Raw genomic sequence first — 25,233 nt, 5'->3', positions numbered from 1 at the left:
AAATATAGCGTAGCGTAGGGGGCGGGACCAAAGGCTTTCGTCTTTGTCAGTCATCCTGAATCGAGCTCTGATTGGCCAGCAAGAGTGGGTGTTGACGCGGGTAAATGACGTAATCACGCGGAGACCCGAACTGTCCTTGAAGCCGCAGCAGACAAGATGGTCGCGTACTGGAGACAAGCAGGCATTAAGTACGATTTAGATCCGAATATTTATGCTTTTGTGTCTGTTTGGTTTGTCCTTGTATGCATTCAGTATTTATACCTTCAATCTAAGTTACTGCAGTGTTATGTGTATGTTATTGTAGATTGTTAGCTCAATAGCATGTAGCATTTAGCAATATATTCCCTTATGTTTATCTCTATAAACGCAATGATACATTTATTTTGGACAATGTTGGTCTTACTATGTATATACATTTGAGTTGGTACATTGTTTTGCAATCGTTGTCACATTCAGTTTGTCCTTCAGCGAATGTTAACCGCCTCGTCCTTCCCGCAGCTACATCCGCTTCTCGGCGATCTGCGCCAGTGCGGTGCGAGCAGCGCTGAAGCCGCAGGTGAAGACTGAGGCCATGAAGGCCGCAGAGACCAACGTCAAGTGCATCAAACTCAAAGCAGCAGCATGTGAGTCTGGTTTCCCTTCTTCAAATGACCTTTAAACAGCCTCCGAGTCAGCCAGGTTTGTTACTGAGCTCAGAAGAGGAATTAAGACTAAAATACGAATATAAAATACATTGTTATTGTGTAACTATACACTATTAATCCTGCTCAGGATCAGTACCATCTCAGTCAGAACTCTTTAAAGGGCCATAGTTTCTCCAGCAATGATGTATAAAACTCATTCTCTTCATTCCTTTTCAGAAAACCATCTGTTGAAGGTCCGGCAGTGGAAGGTCAAAGATGGACGACACCAGGATGACTATTGATGGAGGACCTTGGTCTATAATCTCTGTATTTCCTCTTCATTTGTAATTAAAAGTTGTATTAAGGTGGAAATCTGAAGTTCTGTCCTTGTGTTTACATGTATTCTCCGGTACAAACGGATTCAAAAACAGATCTTTATTGATGTATAAATTATTATACACACAGACTTTGTATTCACAAATAACTTCAGGAATCCATGCTTTTAATTTACAGAATATTGATAGAAATGCCAGATTTTCTCTTTCGTAAAACTCAAACATTTAAAATGGAGAAAAGTGTCAAATAATAGTTTATAAAATCTGTAACTGTTAAGAGACTTGACGTGCATCTCGGGTAAATCTTTGAAAGGTTATTTTCTCTTTGTAATACACTTAGACTTTCATAACCAACACTTGCATGCATTCTATATACCTGAGCGTGGATTTAAGAGAGTTCTGGTCGCAATAAAAACGTTGTATTCTGAACAGACTGAAGAGGAAAGTAATGAAAAGTAGACTTAACTCGCCAGGAACATTTTTCTCTTGCTCCAAAAATATTAAATATAGATTGAAAAAGGTTGACATATTAGCTGCTTCAAAGACATGTTTAACTGAACCGTTGACTTAAGAAGTTGAGACGCTGGTCTCTAGCTGTCTTTCTTCTCGCGGGTCATCTTGATCATGGTCTCTGGCGACCGGTAGAGGAAGATGAGTTTCTCGAACAGCGTCTCCTCCAGCTCCATCTCTCCCGTTTCCCTGACCACGAAAATGTCTGTGCAGAGCTTCAGCACTCGGTCCACGCATGGAAGCTCCTCGAACATGATGGACCTGGAGATGCCGTTGAAGAACTCCCTGACGAACTTGCCGATGACCAGAACCACGGACATATACAGTCCCACGATCCTGTGGATGAGACGTGAAGAATGTTAGATGTTTGTGTTCCACACACACATCTGTTAAACTGTTCAGGCTCATGGTGACGAACAGAAAAAAGGCTTCAAGTACTTCATATATATTTGATTTTGTAGAAGCTTGTTTATTTGAATAACAAATGAATGACACAGAAAACCTCATGTTCATAACCCTCACCCGTGTCCAGCCAGGAATCCCAGACTTGAAGGGCTGACTTTGTCGCTGATGATCACGATCTCTATGTTGTGACACTCGGAGGAGACAGGAAGAGGCGAACACTCCTCCACGACCCACCACTGGTCCGCCTCCCTCTCCGGCGACCCGCTCGACTGTTGGAGACTGATTGACATCGGCCTGAAGAAGGCCAGTGTCCGTTGTTCGGAATACTCTTAAGAAATAAAGATGAGTTAATTAAGCAGCACTTAGATTTGTAGATAAACATTCTCATAATAAACACCTGCTTTGACTGACCTACATTCATCCTGGTCGCCATCTTGGATTCTGGTCCTTTATTTCCCCGGATGAACTTCGGCAGCAGAGAGTCGATGGTTCTACAGGAGATATTCAAGGTTCTTACGCAGCATATCAACATCAGAACCTTAGAAAATGATCTTAAGCTCCGCCCACTGAAGCATATGCTATGGTCAAGCATAGATGTGTGTAACTGCGTGTCATCAATCGTCTCCACCTCCAAGTGGCTCGTTGTATTAACAAAGCGGGGCGTGATTACGTCATAATGGACTCTCGTAACCTCTCGTTCGCCCAGATCTCAGAGAAACTTTATAAAGTAATGAGTGTAAAACATGTTCATGATGAGGATCTCGTATCTCTAGCTGCAGTCGACCGACGCGCTCACCAGTCACGCTCTCATCTCAGGTATATGTGTAGGTGACTCACACAGGTGTGCTGCTGTTTCCCTGAAGCATTCTCACGATTCCCTCCTTCAAAGTCTTGTCCTCAAACCTCACTGTGTTTTCTCCGACCGTCTCAGCGTTCACTGATATCGAGGCGTTTCTGTGGAGAGAAGAGGATCTGTTTACAGTTGAGGAATGTATTTGCTTTTAGAGAAATGAGCAAGAGAAACAGCATTAATCCCATATGTTGACATATGTATCTACTGTATATTTATATATATATATATATATATATATATATATATATATATATATATATATATACTGTATATATATATGTATGTATGTATAAATCAGAGATGAAAATATTGGATGGTTTAATTTGATAATTAAAATGTTAAAACTTTTGTATTTGTTCATTTAAAGATTAAATTCGGTTTTTTTTCAATTGAATAATTGGATTTAATTATTTGTATATTTAACAGTTGAATTCGTTTTTTAAATGAATAACTGAGTTCAATTATTTGTGTATTGAAATCGGTTTAAAAAATAATGACATTCATAAACATAATATTTTCATTTTTATTTTAACATTCTAATGATGATAAAAAATTCATATCAAATATTATTTAATTTAGGACTTCTTAAATTCAATCTAAAAATGTTGGCACTATTACACTGACATGTTTAATTTAAAGTAGTGAGCTCTGCCAATCACGTGAAGCTCAGATGATCACATGACTGTCGCTCACTACTATTATGAAGTAACTTAGCAACGACTACATGAGTTTGTTTAATGGTTTTAAAGCAAGAGTCGTGAGAGTCTGACCGGAGCAGCGTCCAGCGTAAGGTCATGTAAATGTGCGACGAGTTGCTCAGCTCGCGGATCATGGACGCTCGGCTGGCCGGACTGATGCTCCACAGCAGGCTGGCGTCGCTCTTGATCTTCGCCACCCAGACGTCCTGGTATCCGTAGTTCATGATGAACTGCATGGCGCCCTGAGACAGACGGGGTCACGAGAGCGTCTCAAAGATGGATGAAAACAAGAGTCTCACTGGATGTGTCGCGTAGATCTTGGTGAGTCTGTTGAACGCCGCCTCCGAGTACGGAACCAGGTTCTGCTCCTGGGCGCTCATGCTGAACAGAGGCTGGAGGGCGACGGAGAAAACTTGATGAAACCAGTTGAGATGTGTTTTCACTTCCTGACCTCGTATCCTGCGATGCTGAGCTGGATGGAGACGTCGACGGGCGGGTTGGTGACTCCGGCCGCCGACTGGACCAGAGACATGAAGAGGAGAGGGAACCAGATGATGCTGATGAGGGCGAAGATGATGAATCCTCCCATTCCGTACTTGACCACCTTCTTCTTCTGCTGCCCCGGAGGCTGAGGGTATTTCTGGAACCACATGTTGATGTTAAAGATGTTCAAACTGTCTTCGCTTCAACGTCTTACTTGCTCAGACTCTCTCCAACATTTGAGAATGAAGATGTTGGCGTAAATGTCTTCCACACAAATCCAGCTGGACAGAGACAGCGTGGTGTCGGTCCAGACCCAGTCCATCACTGCCCTCAGCTCGGTTAGAAACGGAACCAAGCGGAACCTGAGGACGAGGAGGAACCGATCAAATGTGTTTCCAGGTTCACAAGATCGTGTTCGTACCCTTGGAATAAGAAGAGGTTCAGATAATTGTAGTTCTTGGTGAGGAAGTTTCCTAAGATACGGTTGGGGTATCCACACTTGATCTGGTACGCAGACAAGCCGAAGTAGATGCACTTGACGAAGTACCAGAGCTGAGCCACTGAATTCAGGTTGAACCTCCTGAAACAACAGAACAACTCGTTTAAAGGATGATCCTTCAACATCAGTCCCAGCTGACCTCTCAGTGACCCCTGGCAGGATGAAGAACATCCAGAAGTGGATTCCAAACACCAGGACCACCTGGAAAACACACTTCCCCAGCAGGGACTTCTTCAGGTACAGGGCCCGGTCCACTATCATGGTTCCGAACTGCATCAGCAACATGACCAGGAAGGCTTCCGGGACCTGGTCCTCCGACAGCGACTCTGTGATGTCCACGGCGGCCGAGTATTTCTGCACATGTGAGAGTGGTGTTGGTGACGGTCTGGTTCAAAGGTCAATTGAAGGTGGACCAGAGGTCTCACCCCGAAGGCCGAGTATCCATAGATGGTGACGATGAAGTTGACGACGTCGATGAGGAACATGAGGGCGTAGACGTCGCACACGGGGCTGTACTCCGGGTGGATGATGTCGTAGAAGAACTGCCTGATGGGTAAGTAGATGTGTAGCGCCCTGAGAAAGGAAAGAGACGCACAACATGACCGACGACTCTCGCCTGACAGTAACACACTCCAGCCACGCACACTTCGATGACGGCGGCTCTGGCCTGAAGCATCCTCTCTCTGATCAGCTGTCGGATCCTCTGCTTCCTGGTCAGAGGAGCTTTGTGTTGGCGTCGCTTCTTCTTCGCACTTTGCTTTTTAGGTTTTCCTGGAGAACAGAACAACTTTATTTACGACACACAACAGCTTAAAGGAAGCCTTATATATTTAGTATTAGTATTAGTATTCAGTATTATATATAGAGTATTATAACTTGTGTAATGCTTTCCTTTAATTGTGGTTTTATTTTGTATAGTTACTTCCTGTTTTCACCCCAGCGAGTGTTTTGACCGCCGTGTTTTATTTCCTGTTTTATTCCCTGGTTTGATGGACATTTTGAGAGATATTGGACTCTTTGTTTATTGGATAGTGCACTTGGATGGTTTTGTGTTGTACTGGTCCATATTCGACTGTATACTTCTATATATAAGCGTCTTACAAGGTCATGATAAGGTATCACGTGGTTATAATGATTTCAATTCACCGTCAGAGCCGACGGAGTTTTCCTTCTTTCCTCTGCGGAAGATGGAAGTGCTGGAGCTCTGGAGCGGCAGGAACTTCATCAGGCGTCTCTCTTTGTGCTCGGACTTCTCTCCTCCCGTCATCTTCTTCTTGTCCACCTTCTTCTTCATCTTCTTGAAGAAGTCCGGCATCTCCACCTCCTTGTTGTCCCACAGCCCGTGACACTGCAGGAACACGCCATGAGTTCTGTGGCAGCCGCCGACCAGACCTTCTCACCTTGAGGATGGACCTGTGGAAGAAGAGCGCCAGCAGCTGGATGAGGTCGAAGAGCACGTAACCGTTCTTCTTCTCCACGCCGATGATGTTGGGCAGAGCGAAGGGACGCTCCGCGTTGATGCCGCGATACGCTGACGTGGTCCATGGAAAGAACCCGAACTGGAAGAAGTACTTGACCACCACGATCAGCTGGAAGAAAAACACATGAAGTTAATCCTCCTCGTACGATGACGACGGGCGTCCGAGCGGCGACCTCAGTGTAGATGATCGCCGTCATCCAGAAGCGCTTGGTGGGTCTGGGCACGGACAGCATGGCCCAGAGGAAGATGAGGATGGGCAGGATGAGGGAGAGGAACGAAGCCGACACGATGTGGTTCAAGATGATGACGAAGTAGCAGAGCATCTCCGACTTGGACACCATGGTGTTGTAGAGAGCGAAGACGAGCTTCAGAGGTCGCGGCAGCGTCACGAAGAACTTGTCCGACTCGGAGATTTCATCGTTGTCAAACATGCTGCGGAACCCCAGGGAGGAGGAGAAGGAAGTTAATGTCAGACCTTCATGACACATCACATGATCTACTGACTTGTTCAAGAGAAGCTCGCTCGCCGTCAAGTTCCTGGTCTCCTGAGTCAGAGGTCTCAGAGACTCACTCAGACTCTTCTCTTCCTCAGCTTCAGAGATGTATCCGTGACTGTCGTCGTCCTCTTTCTGATGACACTCTTCATCCTCCTCCTCATCTTCATCCCTGAACGGCTCCTCCTTCTCAGCGAGTTCCTCCTCCTCTCCTTCCTGCACCTGTTCCTCACAACTGTCACCACGATAAAGATGAATTCAGTGTTTCCTCGGAGACTCAATATGAACTGACCTTGAGGAGAGTTCTCCACTTTCAAAGCACATCATGTCCACATTAGAAGATTTGAGGAGTCTTCTCTTGAGATGCTCCGTGGCGGGAACCACAGTGGGGGGGTCGTCCAGCTCCTCCTGGGTCGGCTGTCTGGAGACCAGCAGCGTCTCGTCCGTCATGCAGCTGCAGTGGAGTCACAGTGAGACGCCGGGATCATGAGACACTCTTGGAGTTCTGAGATACCTGGAGACGCTGCTGCCCCAGGACAGTCTGGACGCCTGGTTCCTCAGCTTGTCGTAGGCGAAGGTGGAGGAGAAGGCGACGGGTGGTGAGGGCGGCGGAGGCAGCATCTGGTCCAGGTCGTCTTGAGACGACAGAGTGTTCTGGCGAGACAACCAGTTCTCGTAGAACTGCTTGACGCTCTCCTGGTTCACCTCTTTGCCCTGTGGACGGACGTGTGTTTGAGTCTCTCACATACGTCTGTGATGTTTTCTGCTTCACCTTCTTCTGCTGCTGGTTCAGTAAAGCTCTCTCGAAGCGCAGGACTTTAGAAATGTCCAGGTTGTCTTTACAGAATGAGTTCAATCCCTCGGTCAGGTCGTCCAGGAGAGACTGGACCAGCACGAGGCTGAACTTGAGCGTGCTGACCAGGCGCTGAAGCAGGTTCTCTGAGACACACGGAGACAAACATCAGATAAATAAATAAACATCAAACGCTCCACGAATGCATTTTCAACTCACCCTTCTCCTCCGCGACCTCCTCGTCTGCTGCAGCCTCGTCCAAGTCGTCCTCACTGGACTCGGCTCGGTCGATACCTGCGTTTGAATGGACGGATTGAATGGATCTTAAATCAAAGGAGTTAAAAGTCGGTCTCACCTTGTTGTCTCTGAAGCTCTTTCTTCACCACCTTCTTCTCCTCCTTCTTCAAGGTGTTCTTCTCTTCTTTTAAATCCTTCAGGGTGGATTTGGAGCTGGTGACCCAGGCGTTGTAGGCCAACTGTGGAAGTTCATGTTTACAATCATTTGATTTGAGAAGACTTTTCCTATTTTATCCTCCACACTTAATCATTCATTGAAAAAAAATATGAATTTGATGCTGAAAAACCTGAAAAGCTGATTTTTTCTTCTGTGGTTCCTCCTCTTCTTTTTTCTCCACAGATTCTTCCTCCTCTTCCTCACTGTCACTCTCGAACAGATGATAACCACAGTTGTTCTCCACTAAATCACACAGATCAAAGTTCTTGTACATGTTTTATTTCATGAGGTTCTTCCACAAACATGACCCGCTCACCTCCAGGGGACGAGACCCAGGGCTTCCACCATTTACCACAATCCTTCTTGGCTTTCTCCTCAGCATCTGGAACCACAAACTAATGTTTTATTGTTTTAAATAATACGTCACGATGAGTCATAAATGATGCTCTTAAATCCACACCAACAACTGCTTTTAAATAACGTGTCATTTAAACAAAAGACAAAAATAAAGTGTTACCCAGTTTCAACTGCTCGGCAGGAACGTCAGGTTTGCTCTCGTGCGCTGGTCGACCTCTCTGTTTGGATTTGATCTTCTCCATCCTGAGATGACAGTAGATGGACTGAGTAGATATCTTCAGTTTAGAATCGAGACACGTACTGTTTCTTCAAAGCCTCGACTGATTTCTTCTCCATCTCCAGCCGGGCTGCGACCAGCTTCTTCACCTTGGCCTCGAACAGCTCGGCGCCTCTTGGAGGGAGAAAGCAAAGAGAGTCAGTATGTCGTTGAAATATATTGAACCACATCTCGTATCGAGATCGTTCATAGGTCTCGACCTACTGGCCCAAGATAAACGGAGGGAGAGAGACGTTCACAGACACCGGAATGAACGAGTTCACAGAAGTTCATCAGGAAAAATACGTTCAGTTCATGTTCGTCTGAACTAGTTCACGAACTGTGGTTCAACAGCACTGACAGTAAAAGATCTCCAAACGTCTACATGAGCTCAATGAACCGAGACGGACCTGGAGGCCAGAATCTTGGAAGCTTTGAGTTCAGACACCACGTAGAGGAAGTAGTAACTGAGGAAGACTCTCCTCTGAGCCAGGAGGACGGTGAAGCAGATCGCATCCCAGACTATCCCGGCTTCGCCTTCAGGAAGTTCACACTCGGCATCAGGTGCAGCTGAGACAGAAGATAAAGTCTCATCATGAGTCGTTGGTGTGGAAGGATGAGGGTTTGAATCCCAGATGACAAAGCGAAGATACTCACGGACATCGTAGCCTTTGATGGTGCAGAACATGCTGAAGGCTTGAATCAACCAGCAGCCGTTCTTCAGCAGACTGTCCAGGTAACCACAGGATCCCAGCTGAACGACACACATGTTCTCATCTGAAGAACGTGCTCGACAAACGCTCCAACTCACCGACAGCAGGTTCTTCATGGCGATGACGAAGCAGGTGTAGCCGATGAGCCAGTCCCACAGGCGCAGGATGTAGCGGACCGGCTGCATCAGGACGCTGCCCCCGAACAGCATGAAGTAGAAACAGGCCACCAGGTAACCCAGGCAGAAGATGTTGATCCTGGTGGTGCCGGTGATGAAGATGAGGCAGAGCACCAGCCAGAAGAAGTAGCTGAACACAAACACCTTCACCATGTCCAGGTAAGACCTGCACAGAAGAAGTAGAGGATGAAGACGAGTAGAAGGAGAACGAGGAACAAAACAAGTTCATACATTCTAAATGACGTTAAACTGCGATGTTAGAATAATCCAGGTGTTTATATGAATCAAGTTCAAATACTTTCTTAATCAAATCATTAAAACAAATGTAATAATGGAAACAAATGGTGGTGGTCGCGGTCGCCTCACAGCAAGAAGGTTTCTGGTTTGCTTCCGAGCCAAGCCAACTTGTGACCTTTCTGTGTGTAGTTCGTATGTTCTCCTCATGTTGTGTGGGTTTACTCCGGACACTCCGGTTTCCTCCCACAGTCCAAAAACATACAGCGGTTGATTGAGAACTTTGGGGAAATTGTCCATAGGTATGAGTGTGTGTGTGAATGGTTGTCTTTCTTTGTGTGTCCTGAGACAGACTGGCATCCTGTCCAGGGTGTCCCCTGCCTCTCGCCCAATGAAACTGGGATAGACTCCAGTCTCCCCGCGACCCCCACAAGGTATAAAGCCCCCATAGAAGACAAATTGACATGTATTGAAGCTGCTGCCCTGAATGTTTGGCAACACTTCAATAGTGTAACTTTATTTAATGTTTGATTTTCGTAACATGTTAGTAGAGAGATTATACTAGTGATGAAGAAAATCACGGTTAAGAAGCTTTTTTTGTTTGATATTGTTTCGATAAAGTTTCATTCAAATGTCACGTGAGGAGGACTTTTACACACTTTTTCATCCGAGGCGAACACGTTAGTGTTATTGATCTTATGTTGCTTTTAAAGTCTTATCACAATAAACAAGTAGTCATGCTTGCTGCGACTCACAATGAGGTGGAAGGAATGAGTCCATTTAGAGTTTTGTTTCTCAAGAAGTGACAGTTTGTGCATAAGATACAGTGACCTCACCAAGATATGCGAGTTGGTCTGACCGTGCAGGCTGTCATGCCGCCTTCACTGACTCCATTATTTGCTGGCTGCGTCCAACAAATGAACAAACTGTTTGTATGTAAGTGTGTCATGCTCTGAGCTTTCGAATAAAAAGGCAAGCACGGTCCGAAGACCTTCAGTGGTTTGGGACGAGCCTCCTCTCCTTGCTGGTACTGAGAGGTTTCTGACCGTCAGTTGTTATTCTAACACTTGTCTTTGTTTTAATTCCGATTGTCCGGGAGAAAATCCCTGACAGTTACACATTTTTTGTGTTCACGTTAGACAGGAAGTATGTGGCAAAGTGTCGAATCGTTGACTTCACTGTTATATGTAAATCAAAGCGTCGACAACATAGTTTACATCATAAAATGTATCTCCTGAATATTGTTTAAAACATATATTTCACAGGTAGAAACCTGTGGCTAGAAATGGCTCCATAAATAAAAGCTCTGTTCTGTCAAGGAAGCAGGAAATTCGCTTATTCAGCTTTTTGGAATTACCAGAACAGCTTTCATTCCACAACAGACATGAATTAATGATCCGACTCGAGTCCTTAATGCTGCAGCTCGACCACAAAGACGGCTCAACATTTTCACCTGTAAGTGAAGGAACGAGGGAGGAACTAAGTGCTGGATTAACGACTGAGAACAGGAAGTGAAGACACACTTGTTTAACCTCCATGGGACGGAACTAAAAACCTTCATCTGAGAGAGGAAGATCCAAACCTGCAGTGAAGGAAGTTGTTGACGGGGATGAACTTGTTGAAGGAACTCGGATCCAAACTCCGGCTGATCTCCACGTTGTCTCCGGCCAGGAGTCGCACGGTCGCTCGGTTCTCCTCGTCGAACACTTGCCACTGCAGGGCCGAGCAGAGCAGCAGCAGGTGGTCGTCTGCGGACGGAGGAGACCATGAGAAGATGAGAAGATGAGAAGAAGAGACGATGAGAAGATGAGAAGATGAGAAGATGAGAAGATGAGAAGATGAGAAGATGAGACCATGAGAAGATGAGACGATGAGACGATGAGACGATGAGAAGATGAGACCATGAGAAGATGAGAAGATGAGAAGATGAGAAGATGAGACGATGAGACGATGAGACGATGAGACGATGAGAAGATGAGAAGATGAGACGATGAGAAGATGAGAAGATGAGACGATGAGAAGATGAGAAGATGAGACGATGAGAAGATGAGACGATGAGACGATGAGAAGATGAGAAGATGAGAAGATGAGAAGATGAGAAGATGAGAAGATGAGAAGATGAGAAGATGAGACGATGAGACCATGAGACCATGAGAAGATGAGACCATGAGAAGATGAGAAGATGAGAAGATGAGAAGATGAGAAGATGAGAAGATGAGAAGATGAGAAGATGAGACGCAGGAACCACTGAAGGATGAGTTTGGACTCACAGAATATGAAGGACGGGTTCGGACTCATGGCGAAGTCCGGCAGATAAAACCACTTGATGACGTTAGAGGTCAGAGGTGGAGCCGCCGTCCTCCAGGGGTAATCTGCACACAGAACCCCAGACGTTCAAGTCCCTCTCACCGTCTGTGGGGCTCAAGCACGCACCGACGCAGAAGGCCGGAGGGATCCCGATGCACAGCAGGTACTGCAGCACCATGAGTCCGGCCGTGAAGCAGCAGTATTTGGGCCAAACCTCTCCGATGGCCTTCCTGCGCCGCCGCGACAGAACCAGCAGCAGAGCGCAGGAGTGCAGGAGCGCGTAGAAGTCCATGCGCTGGCCGATCACGTTGACCGCCACGATGAGACTGATCTGAGGTGGAAAGATGGATGAAAACACACGCGTCCGGATCGACTCGCTCACACCAACCTCCAGTCCGAACTTGTAGAAGCAGAAGTTGACGTAGTACTTGATGCACGGCAGGATCCCCTCGTCCAGGTGCTGCCGGGTGACGCCGTGGAAGAGGATGCTGAAGGGCGGAGCCTTCAGGCTGTTGTGCGTCCGATAGTAAAGCTGGTGTCGGTGGATCGTGGCTTCCAAGGTCAGCAGGGCCAGAACCATCAGATGGTTCTGAGACGAAATAGAGTCACTTGTTCATCTTTTCTCATTCCACCCGTTTTATTTTCATTTCAAATCCATAACCATCAACTTGTGTAGTTACACACATGTGTCATTTAACACTCGCTCTGACAAACACAATCATTCTCTTCTTCATGTCGTTGTATGAAGTCCTACCCTGAGACACGGCAGGATCTTCCCGTCACACTTGCGCAGAGCTCCGCACCAGAAGACCGGGTCCACAGGCTCCACGTACAGAACGGATCTCCTCAGCAGCTCCATCATGTTCCCCTTCATCTCAGCTCCATCGTCCCAGGCCGAGCTGTTGGACGGAACCAGGCTCTGAAACACATGGAAGTCAGTTCCTCCGTCGAGATGAAAGATCCGGTGGAGACGCTCACGGCTGTGCAGTTGGACGAGTAGTCCAGGGGTTTGATGACCTTGAGCTGGTAGAACATCTTACACACGACCATGACACAAGCCCACACCGCCGACACGTTGGACGCCGACGGCCGTAACCGTGGGAACGGTAAGGCAAACACCCAAAGAACCAGGAAGAGCAGATTCATCAGAGACACCTGAAGAACACGACAGATTTAAAATGAAACATCTCGACAAACAGGATTATAACGGACCTCCTGCAGTGAGACCCAGATGATTCCTGACGACACTATTTTGAAACTGTGAAGCTCCAGGATTCTCCAGCACAGATCCTGGAGTCTGTGGAGGCCTGAGAGCCCTTGAACCAGGAGAAGACTGGCCCGGTCCACGATCAGAATCCACTTGTCCTCGGAACCGCTGCCAGAAGCTTCTGTAGGAAATATAACATCATAATAACATATTATTGTTTAACTTCTGAGAGAAGACGTTCAGGTCAAACTAGTGTCAACTTGAATCCTCCAAGAATAAGTTACCGTCTTCTCCCGCGTCCTGGTCCAGTTCAGGTTCTTTCTCCATGGATCCCTGAAGACTGTCCAGCGTGTCCTGGCTGTTACTGACGGTCACTCTCTCCTTCACCAGCCTGAAGAATCAGAACATTTATTCCTGGGTGTGAATTGACAAAGGTTTGATTGACACGTGAAAACAAATCTTACTTTTGCTTGATTTTGTCGATATTTTCTTTAATTCTGCAGGAGAAAGAAAAGTCGATTTTTGAGTTGAAAACCGATGAAATAACGTACAGTTAGAGTTACCTACGTAACATCTGACCAGATGGGTTACAATTACTTCAGGGTTTTATCTCACAGCTTTATGTTTTAAATGATTAGTTAATAGATTAAAAAGATAAAAGATATTGTTGACTACATTAACAACTTAACAGGAAAAATCAAATGGAAACATAAATAGATATAAATATGGAACTAAATATCTGTATATTCAATGATGATGTCAAACATTTCTATTCTGCTGTGCAAGTGAATTGAAATCTTACGTGTCAGATATTTTATCCACTGAACTCTTCAGCTCTTCTTCTCTGGAGACAGAAACAGATCAAACATCTTAAACCGTTCATGTTTAAAACCACGCGTGTTACTTATGAGACTCACCTGGAAACTTCCCGGACAGGTATGTTGTCCAGGTCAGTGAGAGTCAGGAAGTCGGGGTTGAAGTAGTGAAGCTGGAGAATACAGGCCAGTAGAAACGCAGCAGGAAGGAGGATTCGAGCAAAAAGCTCTACGGTGTCGTAACGTTCCAGACCCAGATCACGAAGTCTGAGGAGCAAACATGACCTTTCACTGGTGAGGACAGAACTGAGTGACCTGTGACATGACCTTACCCTTCCTCGGACATGCCCATGATCTGTCTGAGAAGGCCTGAGACGCTTCTGAACTGGTACATGTAGATGGCGATCAACACCACCATGGAGTAGCCCACCACCACGGCCCAGAAGGTCTTCAGGTATCGGCGCCATAGATCATATCGGACCTGAGACGGAAGAACAAATCTGTCATTTAAGAATGTTTTCAGAAAAGATCAACAATTAAATATTGTTCATAGTTTAGGTCTGACAATTATATTTTATTGATAATTGTGTTCATATTCATATTTCTACTGCCATCCAGTGTCTAAGATTTATCCTTTCAATCTAAAACCCAACATGGAATGTTTTTTTAAAAACTGCTTTTCTCTGATTATTTAAAAAAAAAAAATTGGGATTTAGATTTTCCAAATCCTCAAGAGTGAGATAAAACTAGAGACAAATTAAAACTAATATTTTTGTTAGTAACTTAGTTACTATTGCAACAACACATCATCAGTTATACTGAATTAGAATTAAACTCTCCTTCAGTTTGAAAGTTATTTGCTTTAAATTATAGTTGTCAAAAGTATCGAAACTCGAAAAGGATTGAGAGCACAATGATGATTTTTTAAAGAGTAGAAACTTCATCACATCTGCATTGTTTAAAAAGTATTTTATTATAAATATTCAACGTGTGGTTCTGTTTATCGTTACATATGGTTGTGTTTGCATCTTTATGTCAATAAAACTATTTTATTTTCTATCCTCCTAAAATGGCAATATCAGTGTCAAACTTTCCATTATTGTCGTGACATTGAGATCTACAGTAAGAGCCACAGTTGTAACCCAAACCATATGTTCAGCATCAACGATGCAGACTCGTGAGCATCAGAGCAGTAAGTGCCTCTTGTGATTGTAAAAGATCAGCAAAAAACAAACAAACTGTAAAACGGCTGCGATCCGGGCGAGCACATGTTAGCGATTAAAAATCAATACTTTTACCTCTTAAAACGTGTCTGATGAGTGACTGAGTAAAGTGTGTTTGTACCTAAACATGATTCCTTCTCAACCTTTTATAGCACAGAAAGGAAGTGATTGTGTTTCACCGGCGTTAAGAGCTACTTCCTCTCATCTCTAGAACCGTCAGCTGCTGCTTCAAACATAGTAGGATCAACGTGATCATGAAGATAAAGGGTTTAAAGTCCTCACCTGGTACAGAACCACGAAGGAGAGGAAGAGAACGATGTAGAGGATTTTGTAGACCATCACCTGAAGATACAGACGTGGTTTGAATCATTTGTTCTTTTGAAGTTCATCTTCAGCTGAACAAACCTCTCCAGAGAAGCTGACGACAAAGAACATGGAGCAGCAGAAGAGAATCCAGTATTTCACCAGCAACCCTTTCACCCCAGAGATGAGCATCGACACCACAGGTGAGGGCGGCGTCTCTTCAGCTGAACGACAGTCGAGTCCATGAAGCTGGAAGTCTTCACACCAGATGGAGATACGTTACCTTGCACGACTTTAACTTCATCCAGAGACTCTTCCTTCAGGCTCTGCTCCTCCTGTCTCTCCTTCAGCTGCTGACGAAACATCAGCCAGAAGCTGAAGTTGTAGAAAACCTACGACAGAAACAAGTGCAGTCGCTATCAAAACACACACAACTGGCAAATAAATAAATGGATGTTTTTGTATCGTTTTGAGATGTAATAGAAGGTTTTAATTAAAATAAACAACGTAGTATTAATGTGTTTATCCTGGTGTCTAAACCAGAAGGATCTTCTCGCCTACAGTTCATACTAAACTCTGCAGCCAGAATTCTGAGCCGCTCTAGTAGAAGAACTCACATTTCTCCTTCAAACTCTTCACTGGCTGCCAGTTTCTTTCAGGATCATTTTTAAATTCTGGTTCTTACTTTCAGATTCCTATTTATTTGAACTTTTCCTTAACTTTCTTGTTGCTGCTTTGTTTGTCTCTGTTGTCTTGACCCTTTAAAGTTTTAAAATCTATATGTATTTTTAACTGTGTATTGCTTTTGATTGTTTAAGCGCTTTGTGACCCTGGTCAAGAAAGATCTTTAAAAATAACAGTTACTTACTAACACTAAATACCAGCTTATTTTTATAACATTGTGACCAGACAAACCCACTTTCAAACTATTCCGGTAAAGGGGAGTTTGATTGACACACCTTGGCGCCCAGGTGGACACACGGCGCAGGGTGGTAGCTGTTCAGGTCGAAGTCCACGATGACAGCCTGAGGCAGACCCGGGTACAGCTCGGCGCGACTCAGACGAAGCCCGCTCAGGAAGCCCAGGACCAGCAGGACGGTGCCGTAGACGGCCAGGAACGGCGCCGAGATCATGGCGTATCGGCGCCGGTCCCTCATCATCCAGATGATGCAGGACCAGACCAGCAGGGCGAAGGTCAACCAGTTGTTGTAGGTAATGCTCCATATCTGGACAGGAATTGATCCATTTCATGGGTTGGAACTGGTTATACATCGTCAACCAATCAAGACTAGTTCTATACAAGGAGGTCTAATTGTAGCGACAACACAATCGAGAGTTTATCAACCAGTAAACTCAACGTACCATCATGATGATCAGAGCACACACGTAACTGTGTTTCTGGGCCAGGAGGCCGAATACGACCAGAGCACTGGGTCCTGGATCTGCAGCTGATTCTCCTTCAGTCGCTTCAATGTCGTCGTCAGTGTCTGACTCTTGATTACAGAAGAAGAAGAAGAAGAAGAAGAAGAAGAAGAAGAAGAAGAAGAAGAAGAAGAAGAAGAAGAAGAAGAAGAAGAAGAAGAAGAAGAAGAAGAAGAAGAAGAAGAAGAAGAAGGTCATTTATTCATTTGTCTTCGTTTTTCAGGTGCGTTACCGTGTGAGTCTTTGTCGTCACATTGTGCCACAGGACAACAGTTAGTGTAGCCGGCGCCGCCCAGCAGAGACCCGAGGTCGTGTTCGTCCGTCCACGGACCCTTCATGAGGATCATGGGCTGTCGACAGATACGTCTTCGTTACACTCTGGACTAAAGCAGGAATAAACTCTCACCTCGTCAGGTAAGTAGGTTTCATCGTCGGTGCTGCTCAAGAGCTGAAGAAGAAAGATCGTCACAGATGTTATTCAAGAGCAGAAATGATGCTTCAATTCAAAGTTTACCTCCTGCTTGTCCCCCGGAGTGAAGATGACTCTGGAGAAACTGGGAGGAATTTCTGCACTTCCTAGTTGACTTTCAATATCTTCATCTTCATCATCATCATCCTGAGAATGAAAGTCTTTTAGATGCATTTGTGTCGCTGCGTTTTTCATGTCATAGTTGATTCAAAATTCACTCATTTTCTACATTAATGTTGTTTATTTTCACAGTAATCTGTTCTTTTTAGAGTTATAGACAAAATGTTTGTTCATTTTAATGTAGCGACTGGAGCTCAGTTGTCTTCGTCTTCATCTTCATCCAAAAACACACTTAAACATCCAAATACGTCATCGGCTGAAGCCTCAACATGAGAAGAATGGATACAAAATGTATCTATATTTTGTCTACTGTCTACACTGGGAGCTCTCGCCATATTGTTGCCCGTCTGTGTAGCATGTTAGCCTTTTAGCTTCTGCTGAAAATACAGAGTTATTTAAGTTCTTTTCTAAACAATTCTTCTCACGAGGAGCTTCAACACAAGATGGACGTTACAGACGAGCTGGTGGATGGATGGATGGATGGATGGATGGATGGATGGATGGATGGATGGATGGATGGATGGATGGATGGATGGATGGATGGATGGATGGATGGATGGATGGATGGATGGATGGATGGATGGATGGATGGATGGAAGGACAGATCTTCATATTCACCATGTATTCTTCGATGTGCACATATTTGTGCAGCAGAGCCACCAGTGTGTAGTAGAGCAGCAGCAGCACCAGAGGGTTGAGGAAGTCTGGCCAGCTGACGTGCGGCTGCAGACGGAGACTGTAAGCTTCCGAGACGTTGGTCCGGATCACTCCTGTCATTCCGAACAATCTAGTTTGAGATGAAGAACATAAAGTCAGTGACGAGAATATGTTTCCTCCACAAATGTGACGACGACGACACCTCGCGTAGACGTCGTCTGGAGGGACGAGCTGCTGGGCCAGAGGCAGCTGGTAGAGGTACAGGACCAGCAGGTGTCCTCCACAGAAGATGGCCATCATCACACACAGGGAGCTGAAGACGAGCAGACCCATGCCCCGGCTGAACACCCACCACCACACCAGGCCCAGGAAGAGTGCGAAGTAGACGCTGGAGGTGATGGAGGGCAGTATGATCCCTGGAGACACACAGTAAGTAAGTAAGTAATTTGTATTTGTATAGAGCTTTTCCAGACCAGGGTCACAAAGCGCTTAAACAATCAAACAATCAATAAAGTATATACTTTAAAGATCAAGATAAAACTGATAACAACACAGGAGTTCCAGAAAATCAAGGAAAAGCCTGAACAAATAGAAACGTCTTAAGATGTTTCTTAAAGGAGTCAGTAGATCATCAAGAGCAAAGAGAGAGAAGATCGTTCCAAAGCTTAGGAGCAACAGCCTGAAAAGATTTCTCTCCTGAACTGTGTGCGTGGAACCATCAGTAGATTCTGATCCACAGACCTCAGAGCCCGAGCTGGGGTGTAAGGCTGGATCAGATCATGAAGGTCTGACCATGAATAGATCTGATTTTTCTCAGTTGAAACCGTTTCTGGTCAGTTTTCTTCAGTGTTGAACAAGAGACATGTCTTTATCAAATACAACACCCAGGTTTCTCAGGCTCAGTTTGACAGACAGATCTGCCGATTCAGACCTCATTTGATTGGTTTGATTGACAGGTGGAGTCACCAGGTGCATCAGTGGATCAGCCGACGTCAAGTACCTGCCAGACCCAGCAGGAGAGTCACCACCACTTTAGCCGCCGTGTTCATGATGGCGGACAAGAGCAGCCTCAGGCCGGCCGCGAACACGATCAGCTTCTGGACGAACTGCGGCGGACCCGTCTGCACCGGCGGCGTGCTGTCGTCGGAACTGTCGTAGGACGAGCCGTCGCTCTCGCTCTCCACCTCGGACTCCGAGTCAGATGTTTCCAGGTCCTTGAGGAGCAGAGAAGAAGTCACGCCTGCTTCACTGCAACAGGTCGTGATGACGGATCGTCACCTCCAGGTCAGAGGGCGGGATGCCGTTCTCGTGGAGGTTCACTTGAGGGACGGCGCGGAGCAGCTTCTTGCACAGTCTGATGATGAAGAGGGAGGCGAAGAAGAGACCGAGGTCTGGAGCCAGCAGACGCACAATGTTCCCGGCATCCACTCGTTTGAACCTGGAGAACATCAGTGACATCACTTTTCTTTAAACATCTCCAAGAACAACATCACAGCACATGAACTCAAATGTGAAGGAAATAGTCATCGTTCCACTATGAAGGAGACAAATAATACAATTAAAAATGAATAAATACATAAGAAAAAGTGGGAATAAATATAAAAATCTCAAAATAAATGCCTTTTTTAATAGATTTCTTTCAAAGAACACTTCTATTTATGTGTATTAATACTGTACATTTATCGATTTATGAATTTTAACTGTTATTTATTTGTACATTTATAATAAAGAATATAAAGATAAAAATCTAACATATATTATTTACATGTTATACATTTCGCTTTTTTACATTTTTAATGTTTTTTCACACATTTATCTATACATTTAGTTACATTTGTCGTCTTTTATAGCTCCACATGCACATCATCTCAAATATTGTCTTATATTTAATCCTGTATTCCAAAGATCTAACAGAGCTGAGACACGACCGATGTTAAAGAAATAGTTTCACCTCACGATGCCAAGATGGTACAGAACGTGTTCCCAGGGGCCGCTCGCTGCCAGAGGAAACAAAACAAATATAATAATAATAATAATAATAATAAATGTTCTACAATAATGAACGTGTGTTCACCGTGTGGAGGGATGTAAGCGAAGGGGATCTGCATGAAGCACTGCAGCGACAGGAAGATCAGGCTGGTGTAGGCCAGGAGTCGCAGGAACTGCCCAGTTTTACCTGAACATGCAAGAGAATCCTTCATGAAAACAGGTTAATATTCACAGTGTGATGTTTTAACTGCTGTACTTATATCAAGGGAGTTGCAAAAAAGGCCAAACATTAGCTGTAAATATGTGAAATTAGATCATTTTTACAACAATCTGGTGACACAGAGCTGGAGGACGGAAGAAAGATGAGGTTCATCTCCACTCCATCTTCTTAATGACCACAGAAATGCAGTTTATAAACTGCCGTGGAGACGTTTGTCCACAGAAACAGATTCCTCGTGTGTGATGGTAGTAAGTGTGTCGGAGAAATCTCGCTGATGTGACTTCAGGTCAGCAAATATCTTATTGATTTTGAGGTTTTTTTTTACTGAAAGCACAATTTCACTTAAACCTGTCTGCTGTGCAGTAAGAGTCACACACGCGCAGCTGTGAGAGACACACACAGACACACACTCACACACACACACACACACACACACACACACACACACACACAGACACAGGACCACTTAGGTGGAGTAAAGCAGGATCATATTATGGGCGAAGAAGACAAATGTGTGGAGCCTGAGAGGATGAGAGGTTCGTTTGGACGGAGGAACCAAAAGTCAAAACGCTGACATCATCATCTTTTAATTCCTCCCTGTAATTACCGAGCCATGTATAATTGATCGCTGCATATCTTTACAAAGTACTTCGAGCTGAGGGGGTGTTTGAGGGGATACTTTAACTCATCCCTGATCCAGAAATGCAGCGAACGCATATTGATAGATGCATAAACCCGAGATGATCCTGATGGATTTGGGGACGTTCCCCAACCAGAGTGCGTATGAAACTACACTCATTATAAGGTTTAATTATCTAAGATGTTTTTGCTTCATCAGAACACGTGGAATGTAATATAGATTTATCTCAAAGTAAATGGCAAACAAAAACAGTATTTATCTCATTTTTTTTATTTCAGAACACAACGTGTAAATGAAAGATCACAGTTACTCACCTTTCATGGAGAGCAGGGTAGGATTGGGCAGCAGCGGCGCCGTCAGCACGAACACAAAGTAAATCACCGACAGACCGTTGTAGCGAAAAAAGGAAGCTGTTGAATAGAAAGTGGAAAAAATGTCTACATTTCTAAAATGACACAGTTGCATAGTTGTTAAAAATAAACATGAAGTGAGAGTTAATTCAAAATACAAAGCAATACTTGAATAATGTCAAACAAGGAGTAGATGTTAAATATCTTATAGAAACCAATTCAATTCCTTTTCAAACTTATGAAGAAGTTGTGAGTTTTAAATGTCATAGAATATATACAAAGAAAATCCAAATTTAAAAAATAAACACAAAATATTGTAGATACATGATTTAAAAACAGTTTTAATTGAACTTCTTTCTTAGTAGTTTATCTTTATTGAGCTTCAATCCAAGAAGAAGCTGCAGTTTAAAATATAACTATCAAGCAAACAGTCCTTTGGTGTCCATCATAGCTGAAGGAAGTACATTCAAGTCAGATGTACTGAAAGTACTCACCCGACAGCAGGAGGAAGGGAAGCAGCAAGTTATAGATCATGCCGACCACCAGGTCGCCCGCCATGACGCCGGCGAGATCCTCACACGACCTTTGACTTCAGACGTCCACGGTTGTGATGAAATGTCCCAGAGATGTGGAGACAAACTTTGGCTTCAGTGGATCAGACGACATCCTCGTGGGTCGGTGTCGCCATCAGAGAAGAGGAAAGAGAAGCGTCCACAAGGAGAGTGTTTGGAAGAATAGTTTCATGACCCGAGTCCTGTGTCACGCCCTCCCTCACCTCCCTCTCTTCTCTCTCCTCTCTTGGCCACATAATCATCTGTAACCAATCACCACTTTTACTATCCCATCCCGGACCCCCTCCAGGGAAGAACCTCCAGCTTTAAGAGGCAACAACACAAGTAAACTCCAAGAAGACGACACAACATAGATGATACTTGACATGTGTTTCGTTAAACACTGGTCGTAACTATTCCCTGTTAAAGGCTCTGATTCATCTGATCTGAGCCGGTGCTGCTGGTCTCGCTGCACTCTTCCCCGGCGTGTTCGGCTGGCTCATCATATCTGAGCGTGAAGGAAGTGTATCTAATATTCATGGCTCTGAGGCCATTAGGGGCTCATGTGTTTACACCAGGATGATCACAGGTTAGCAGGACGTGTCAAACTGACGGAATCAAGGACGACCTTTGGATCTGGACGTGACCGGGTCAGGGGAGAAGACCTGTCGGTTCTGGTGAACCTGTGAGGGTCTGAAACAAAACGTGGATTTAAGAAAGATCAGCAACTTATTATTGTTATTTAGGATTTGAACTCAAGTTTAAACAGTTCCATCCTCTTGTCAGGTCTGCTGCTGACACTTGATACTCTGAGGCTTTCATTGACACGTTTGCTTCGCAACAAAGCAACTGCGTTGATCTTTAGTCAGATAAATAAATAAATAATAAAATAAATAAATAGATAAATAGATAAGTTCTGTTCTATGTTAATCTTTGCATCCTTTGTCTTTGTCTTTATTTTAGACTATATCTGTATCATCTTGTTCTCTCTCTTTTTTTCTCTTTGTTCTTGTTCTTATTTTATTTCATTTATTTTCATGAATAATTGCTCTATTGCTTTGGCTGATTGAAAAAAACAATTTCCCGAAGGAGACCTCCTGAGGGATCAATAAAGTTCTACCTACTCTCCTAAATAAATGCAAAGTCACCAAACACTGGAGAAATGTTAACTGCAGATACAAAACTGCTGCCATCTCCTGGTTGTGCTTTTCTACAGCAGCCAAGAAGAGCATTTCATGGAACTAGAAGATATTTATTCTACTTGACTCAGTTGTTTTTTAATTGATGTTTCACTTGGAATTCAGGGCGTAGTTCAGGGGCGTCCAAAGCTTTTTCAAATAGGGCCACAGTTGATGAAGTCAAATTGAACGTTGTCTGTACCTTCATCCGGTTCAACACAAAGTTGCCAAAGACAACATGTTCAGTGACTCTGGACGTGCCTGGAATAGTAGAAATGAAATGAGGTCCATCTTATATTACGGCTGGCAGTTCAAACGAGTTCAAGCCAAGAGTGAAGGCACTTGCACTAAAGTTAAATGAAACTTGACCAAAACACCAGAAACAGGACTTGGTACCAATCTTTGGTTCTTTTGGGGCTCAGACCCAAAGTACTGAGTATGGATACATATACTGTTCTGAGGTTAATGACATGTACGTTACACCTGAGAGTTCAGGTGATGTTCTGTGATCACAGGTTCACGCTCATCGATAAAAGTGACAAAAGTATTGATCAGGAACTGGAAGTGAAGACAATGTTCCGTTGACGTCCAGCTCTGACCAGAGCTGATGAGAAGCATCTGTATAGTCGTGGATGAAGTCTGGTCGGTCAGAAGACTAGTCTCAAATATGCTGGATCAGAACAGAGAGTCAACCATACTTTATGTTCTATTTGTATCACAAAGTGTACATAACAGTCAGACTACACATGGCATTAGAAACATCTTATACACACAATGTATTTGTTTAACACGATCAAATAGAGATGATTCAAGCTTTTTATTAGACTTGAGATGATAATATACTAAATATACAAAGTGTTACAGGTTGGTAAATGTCACCCCAGATAAACACTGACTTACAACAACAAAGTCAATAAAGATCATTGAAATCTAAGTAAGACATGTAAGTTGTTGATGTAACACGTTTAGTATATAACATATTTATATGTTAGTGTTTCAGATGCTGACAGTGGGAAGAAAACTTACTAATGTCGTGTTACGGGGTGTTATGTTCAGCTAAATCGACTCTAATCTAAACACTAAATTAATCAAATCAGGGTGTTTGAATTAAAACCTGATGTTGGTGATGTCATTTAAATAAATAGTGTCTTTGTAATAGCTAGAACATTCAAGTGTAACAGTAATGTAATGTGTGAAACTGTGGGATGGACATCAAAATATTAATAGTATTATAGTATTAGATCCAGGGTATAGTTTCAACATGACTTAAAACCTGGTTAACGCAAATGTATTTTATTATTGTTGTGTTATTATTAGGTTAGGTTAGGTAGAACTTTATTGATCTCCTTCGGGAAATTGTTTTTTTTTCCAATTAGACACAGCAATTATTCATAAAATAAATAGTTGACAACTATAAGTACCTCGGTGTGTGGATGGACAGTAAACTGGTCCTTCAATACAGACCATGTATATAAGAAGGTTCAGAGTAGAAGTACTTTCTGAGGAGGCTTCGAACATTTAACATCTGCAAGAAGCTCCTCTGCATGTTCTACCAGTGTGTGGTGGCCAGTGTTCTATGCTGTGGTGTGTTGGGGTGAGAACGTGTCCAAGAGGAGGTCAACAGGTCAACAGGTCAACAGGTCCACAGGTTCTCACTGGTGACAAGAGAGGAGATCATTGAACAAACTACTGTCATCATGATGACATCATCCTCTCAACACTGTCATCAGTGAGCAGAGAAGCAGATGAAGCATGAATGCTCCTACCATGATGCAACACTAATAGACTCAAGGACTCATTCATTCCTCGCGCTATTAAATCTTTGTATCCTTTGTCTTTGTTATTTTGTTCTTTGTCTTTAGACTTAAATTGTATCATCTTGTTCTTTCTCTTTATTTCTCTTTGTTCTTATTTTATTTTTTATGAAACATCTCTGTATTTGCTGTGGCTAATTGGAAAAAAACAATTTCATCATTCTACCTAACCTAAAAATAAAATAAGAACAAGAACAAAGAGAAATAAAGAGAAAGAACATGATGATACAATCTAAGTCTAAAGATAAAGAACATAGATCAAAGAAAAACCACAAAGACAAAGGATACAAAGACTAACATAGAACAGAACATATCATAGAAGTAACACCTTATTAGGAGTTATTTCTATGAGGAACGTTCTGTCATTTGACCTTTTGTACTTAGTAAAAATGACTAATCAATATTTAAATTGACAGTATGTATTCTACAAGACTTTGATGTAGTTTTGATTCTTTGTGATCCATGTTTTGTCTTCATAAAGCTCACATTAAAGTGAGCATTTGCTCCTCGAGTTGGATTCACTGCAACTTTCCTTTGACACGAGAACAAACCCAAGTACGTCTCCTCCACGCACCGAGTTGAATTCCTCCAAACGTGTGTAGAAA

At 43.7% G+C, this 25,233-nt stretch overlaps 2 protein-coding genes across 2 annotated transcripts; one reads left to right on the top strand and one right to left on the bottom strand.

Annotated features, from left to right (window-relative positions):
* The first annotated feature begins 97 nt into the window (after positions 1-97).
* On the top strand, positions 98-995 carry atp5f1e (ATP synthase F1 subunit epsilon). The gene is made up of 3 exons (XM_087780734.1): positions 98-188; positions 499-623; positions 861-995. Coding segments are annotated over exons 1-3 (159 nt in total). The 5' UTR covers positions 98-156; the 3' UTR covers positions 863-995.
* An 88-nt stretch (positions 996-1,083) lies between these two features.
* LOC148058812 (piezo-type mechanosensitive ion channel component 2) lies at positions 1,084-21,643 on the bottom strand. The gene is made up of 56 exons (XM_087781443.1): positions 21,580-21,643; positions 21,050-21,145; positions 19,961-20,062; positions 19,838-19,883; positions 19,165-19,324; positions 18,887-19,100; positions 18,089-18,302; positions 17,848-18,016; positions 17,155-17,256; positions 17,047-17,088; positions 16,873-16,990; positions 16,581-16,711; positions 16,178-16,444; positions 15,502-15,610; positions 15,321-15,442; positions 15,198-15,257; positions 14,025-14,173; positions 13,795-13,959; positions 13,680-13,721; positions 13,342-13,374; positions 13,162-13,268; positions 12,883-13,055; positions 12,649-12,825; positions 12,425-12,589; positions 12,059-12,259; positions 11,797-12,001; positions 11,634-11,735; positions 10,946-11,111; positions 9,052-9,295; positions 8,898-8,994; positions 8,651-8,810; positions 8,286-8,375; positions 8,145-8,227; positions 7,944-8,009; positions 7,758-7,870; positions 7,529-7,649; positions 7,393-7,467; positions 7,153-7,319; positions 6,895-7,094; positions 6,673-6,834; positions 6,391-6,615; positions 6,060-6,318; positions 5,807-5,995; positions 5,553-5,754; positions 5,051-5,177; positions 4,832-4,979; positions 4,546-4,760; positions 4,329-4,487; positions 4,122-4,269; positions 3,876-4,064; positions 3,724-3,816; positions 3,497-3,666; positions 2,711-2,827; positions 2,289-2,364; positions 1,991-2,199; positions 1,084-1,804 (listed from the first exon to the last, which is right to left on the bottom strand). The coding sequence occupies exons 1-56, from the start codon at positions 21,641-21,643 to the stop codon at positions 1,549-1,551; spliced, it is 8,061 nt and encodes a 2,686-aa protein (XP_087637569.1). The 3' UTR covers positions 1,084-1,548.
* Positions 21,644-25,233: the final 3,590 nt, after the last annotated feature.

The sequence above is a fragment of the Callionymus lyra genome, chromosome 19, assembly GCF_982586985.1.
Source record: "Callionymus lyra chromosome 19, fCalLyr1.hap1.1, whole genome shotgun sequence".
Taxonomy (NCBI): Eukaryota; Metazoa; Chordata; class Actinopteri; order Syngnathiformes; family Callionymidae; genus Callionymus; species Callionymus lyra.
The sequence above is the reverse complement of the archived record's forward strand: the minus strand, read 5'-3'. Positions and strand labels throughout refer to the sequence as shown.

Bases quoted from the DNA above. Each gene is read 5' to 3' on its own strand.
- LOC148058812 (XM_087781443.1), bottom strand. From the start codon at position 21,643: ATGGCGGGCGACCTGGTGGTCGGCATGATCTATAACTTGCTGCTTCCC. The intron at 12,590-12,648 runs GTGAGCGTCTCC...CATGTGTTTCAG, and splicing joins ACTCGTCCAACTGCACAGCC to AGCCTGGTTCCGTCCAACAG. The intron at 8,010-8,144 runs GTAACACTTTAT...TTGTGGTTCCAG, and splicing joins TGCCGAGCAGTTGAAACTGG to ATGCTGAGGAGAAAGCCAAG.
- atp5f1e (XM_087780734.1), top strand. From the start codon at position 157: ATGGTCGCGTACTGGAGACAAGCAGGCATTAA. The intron at 189-498 runs GTACGATTTAGA...TCCTTCCCGCAG, and splicing joins TGGAGACAAGCAGGCATTAA to CTACATCCGCTTCTCGGCGA.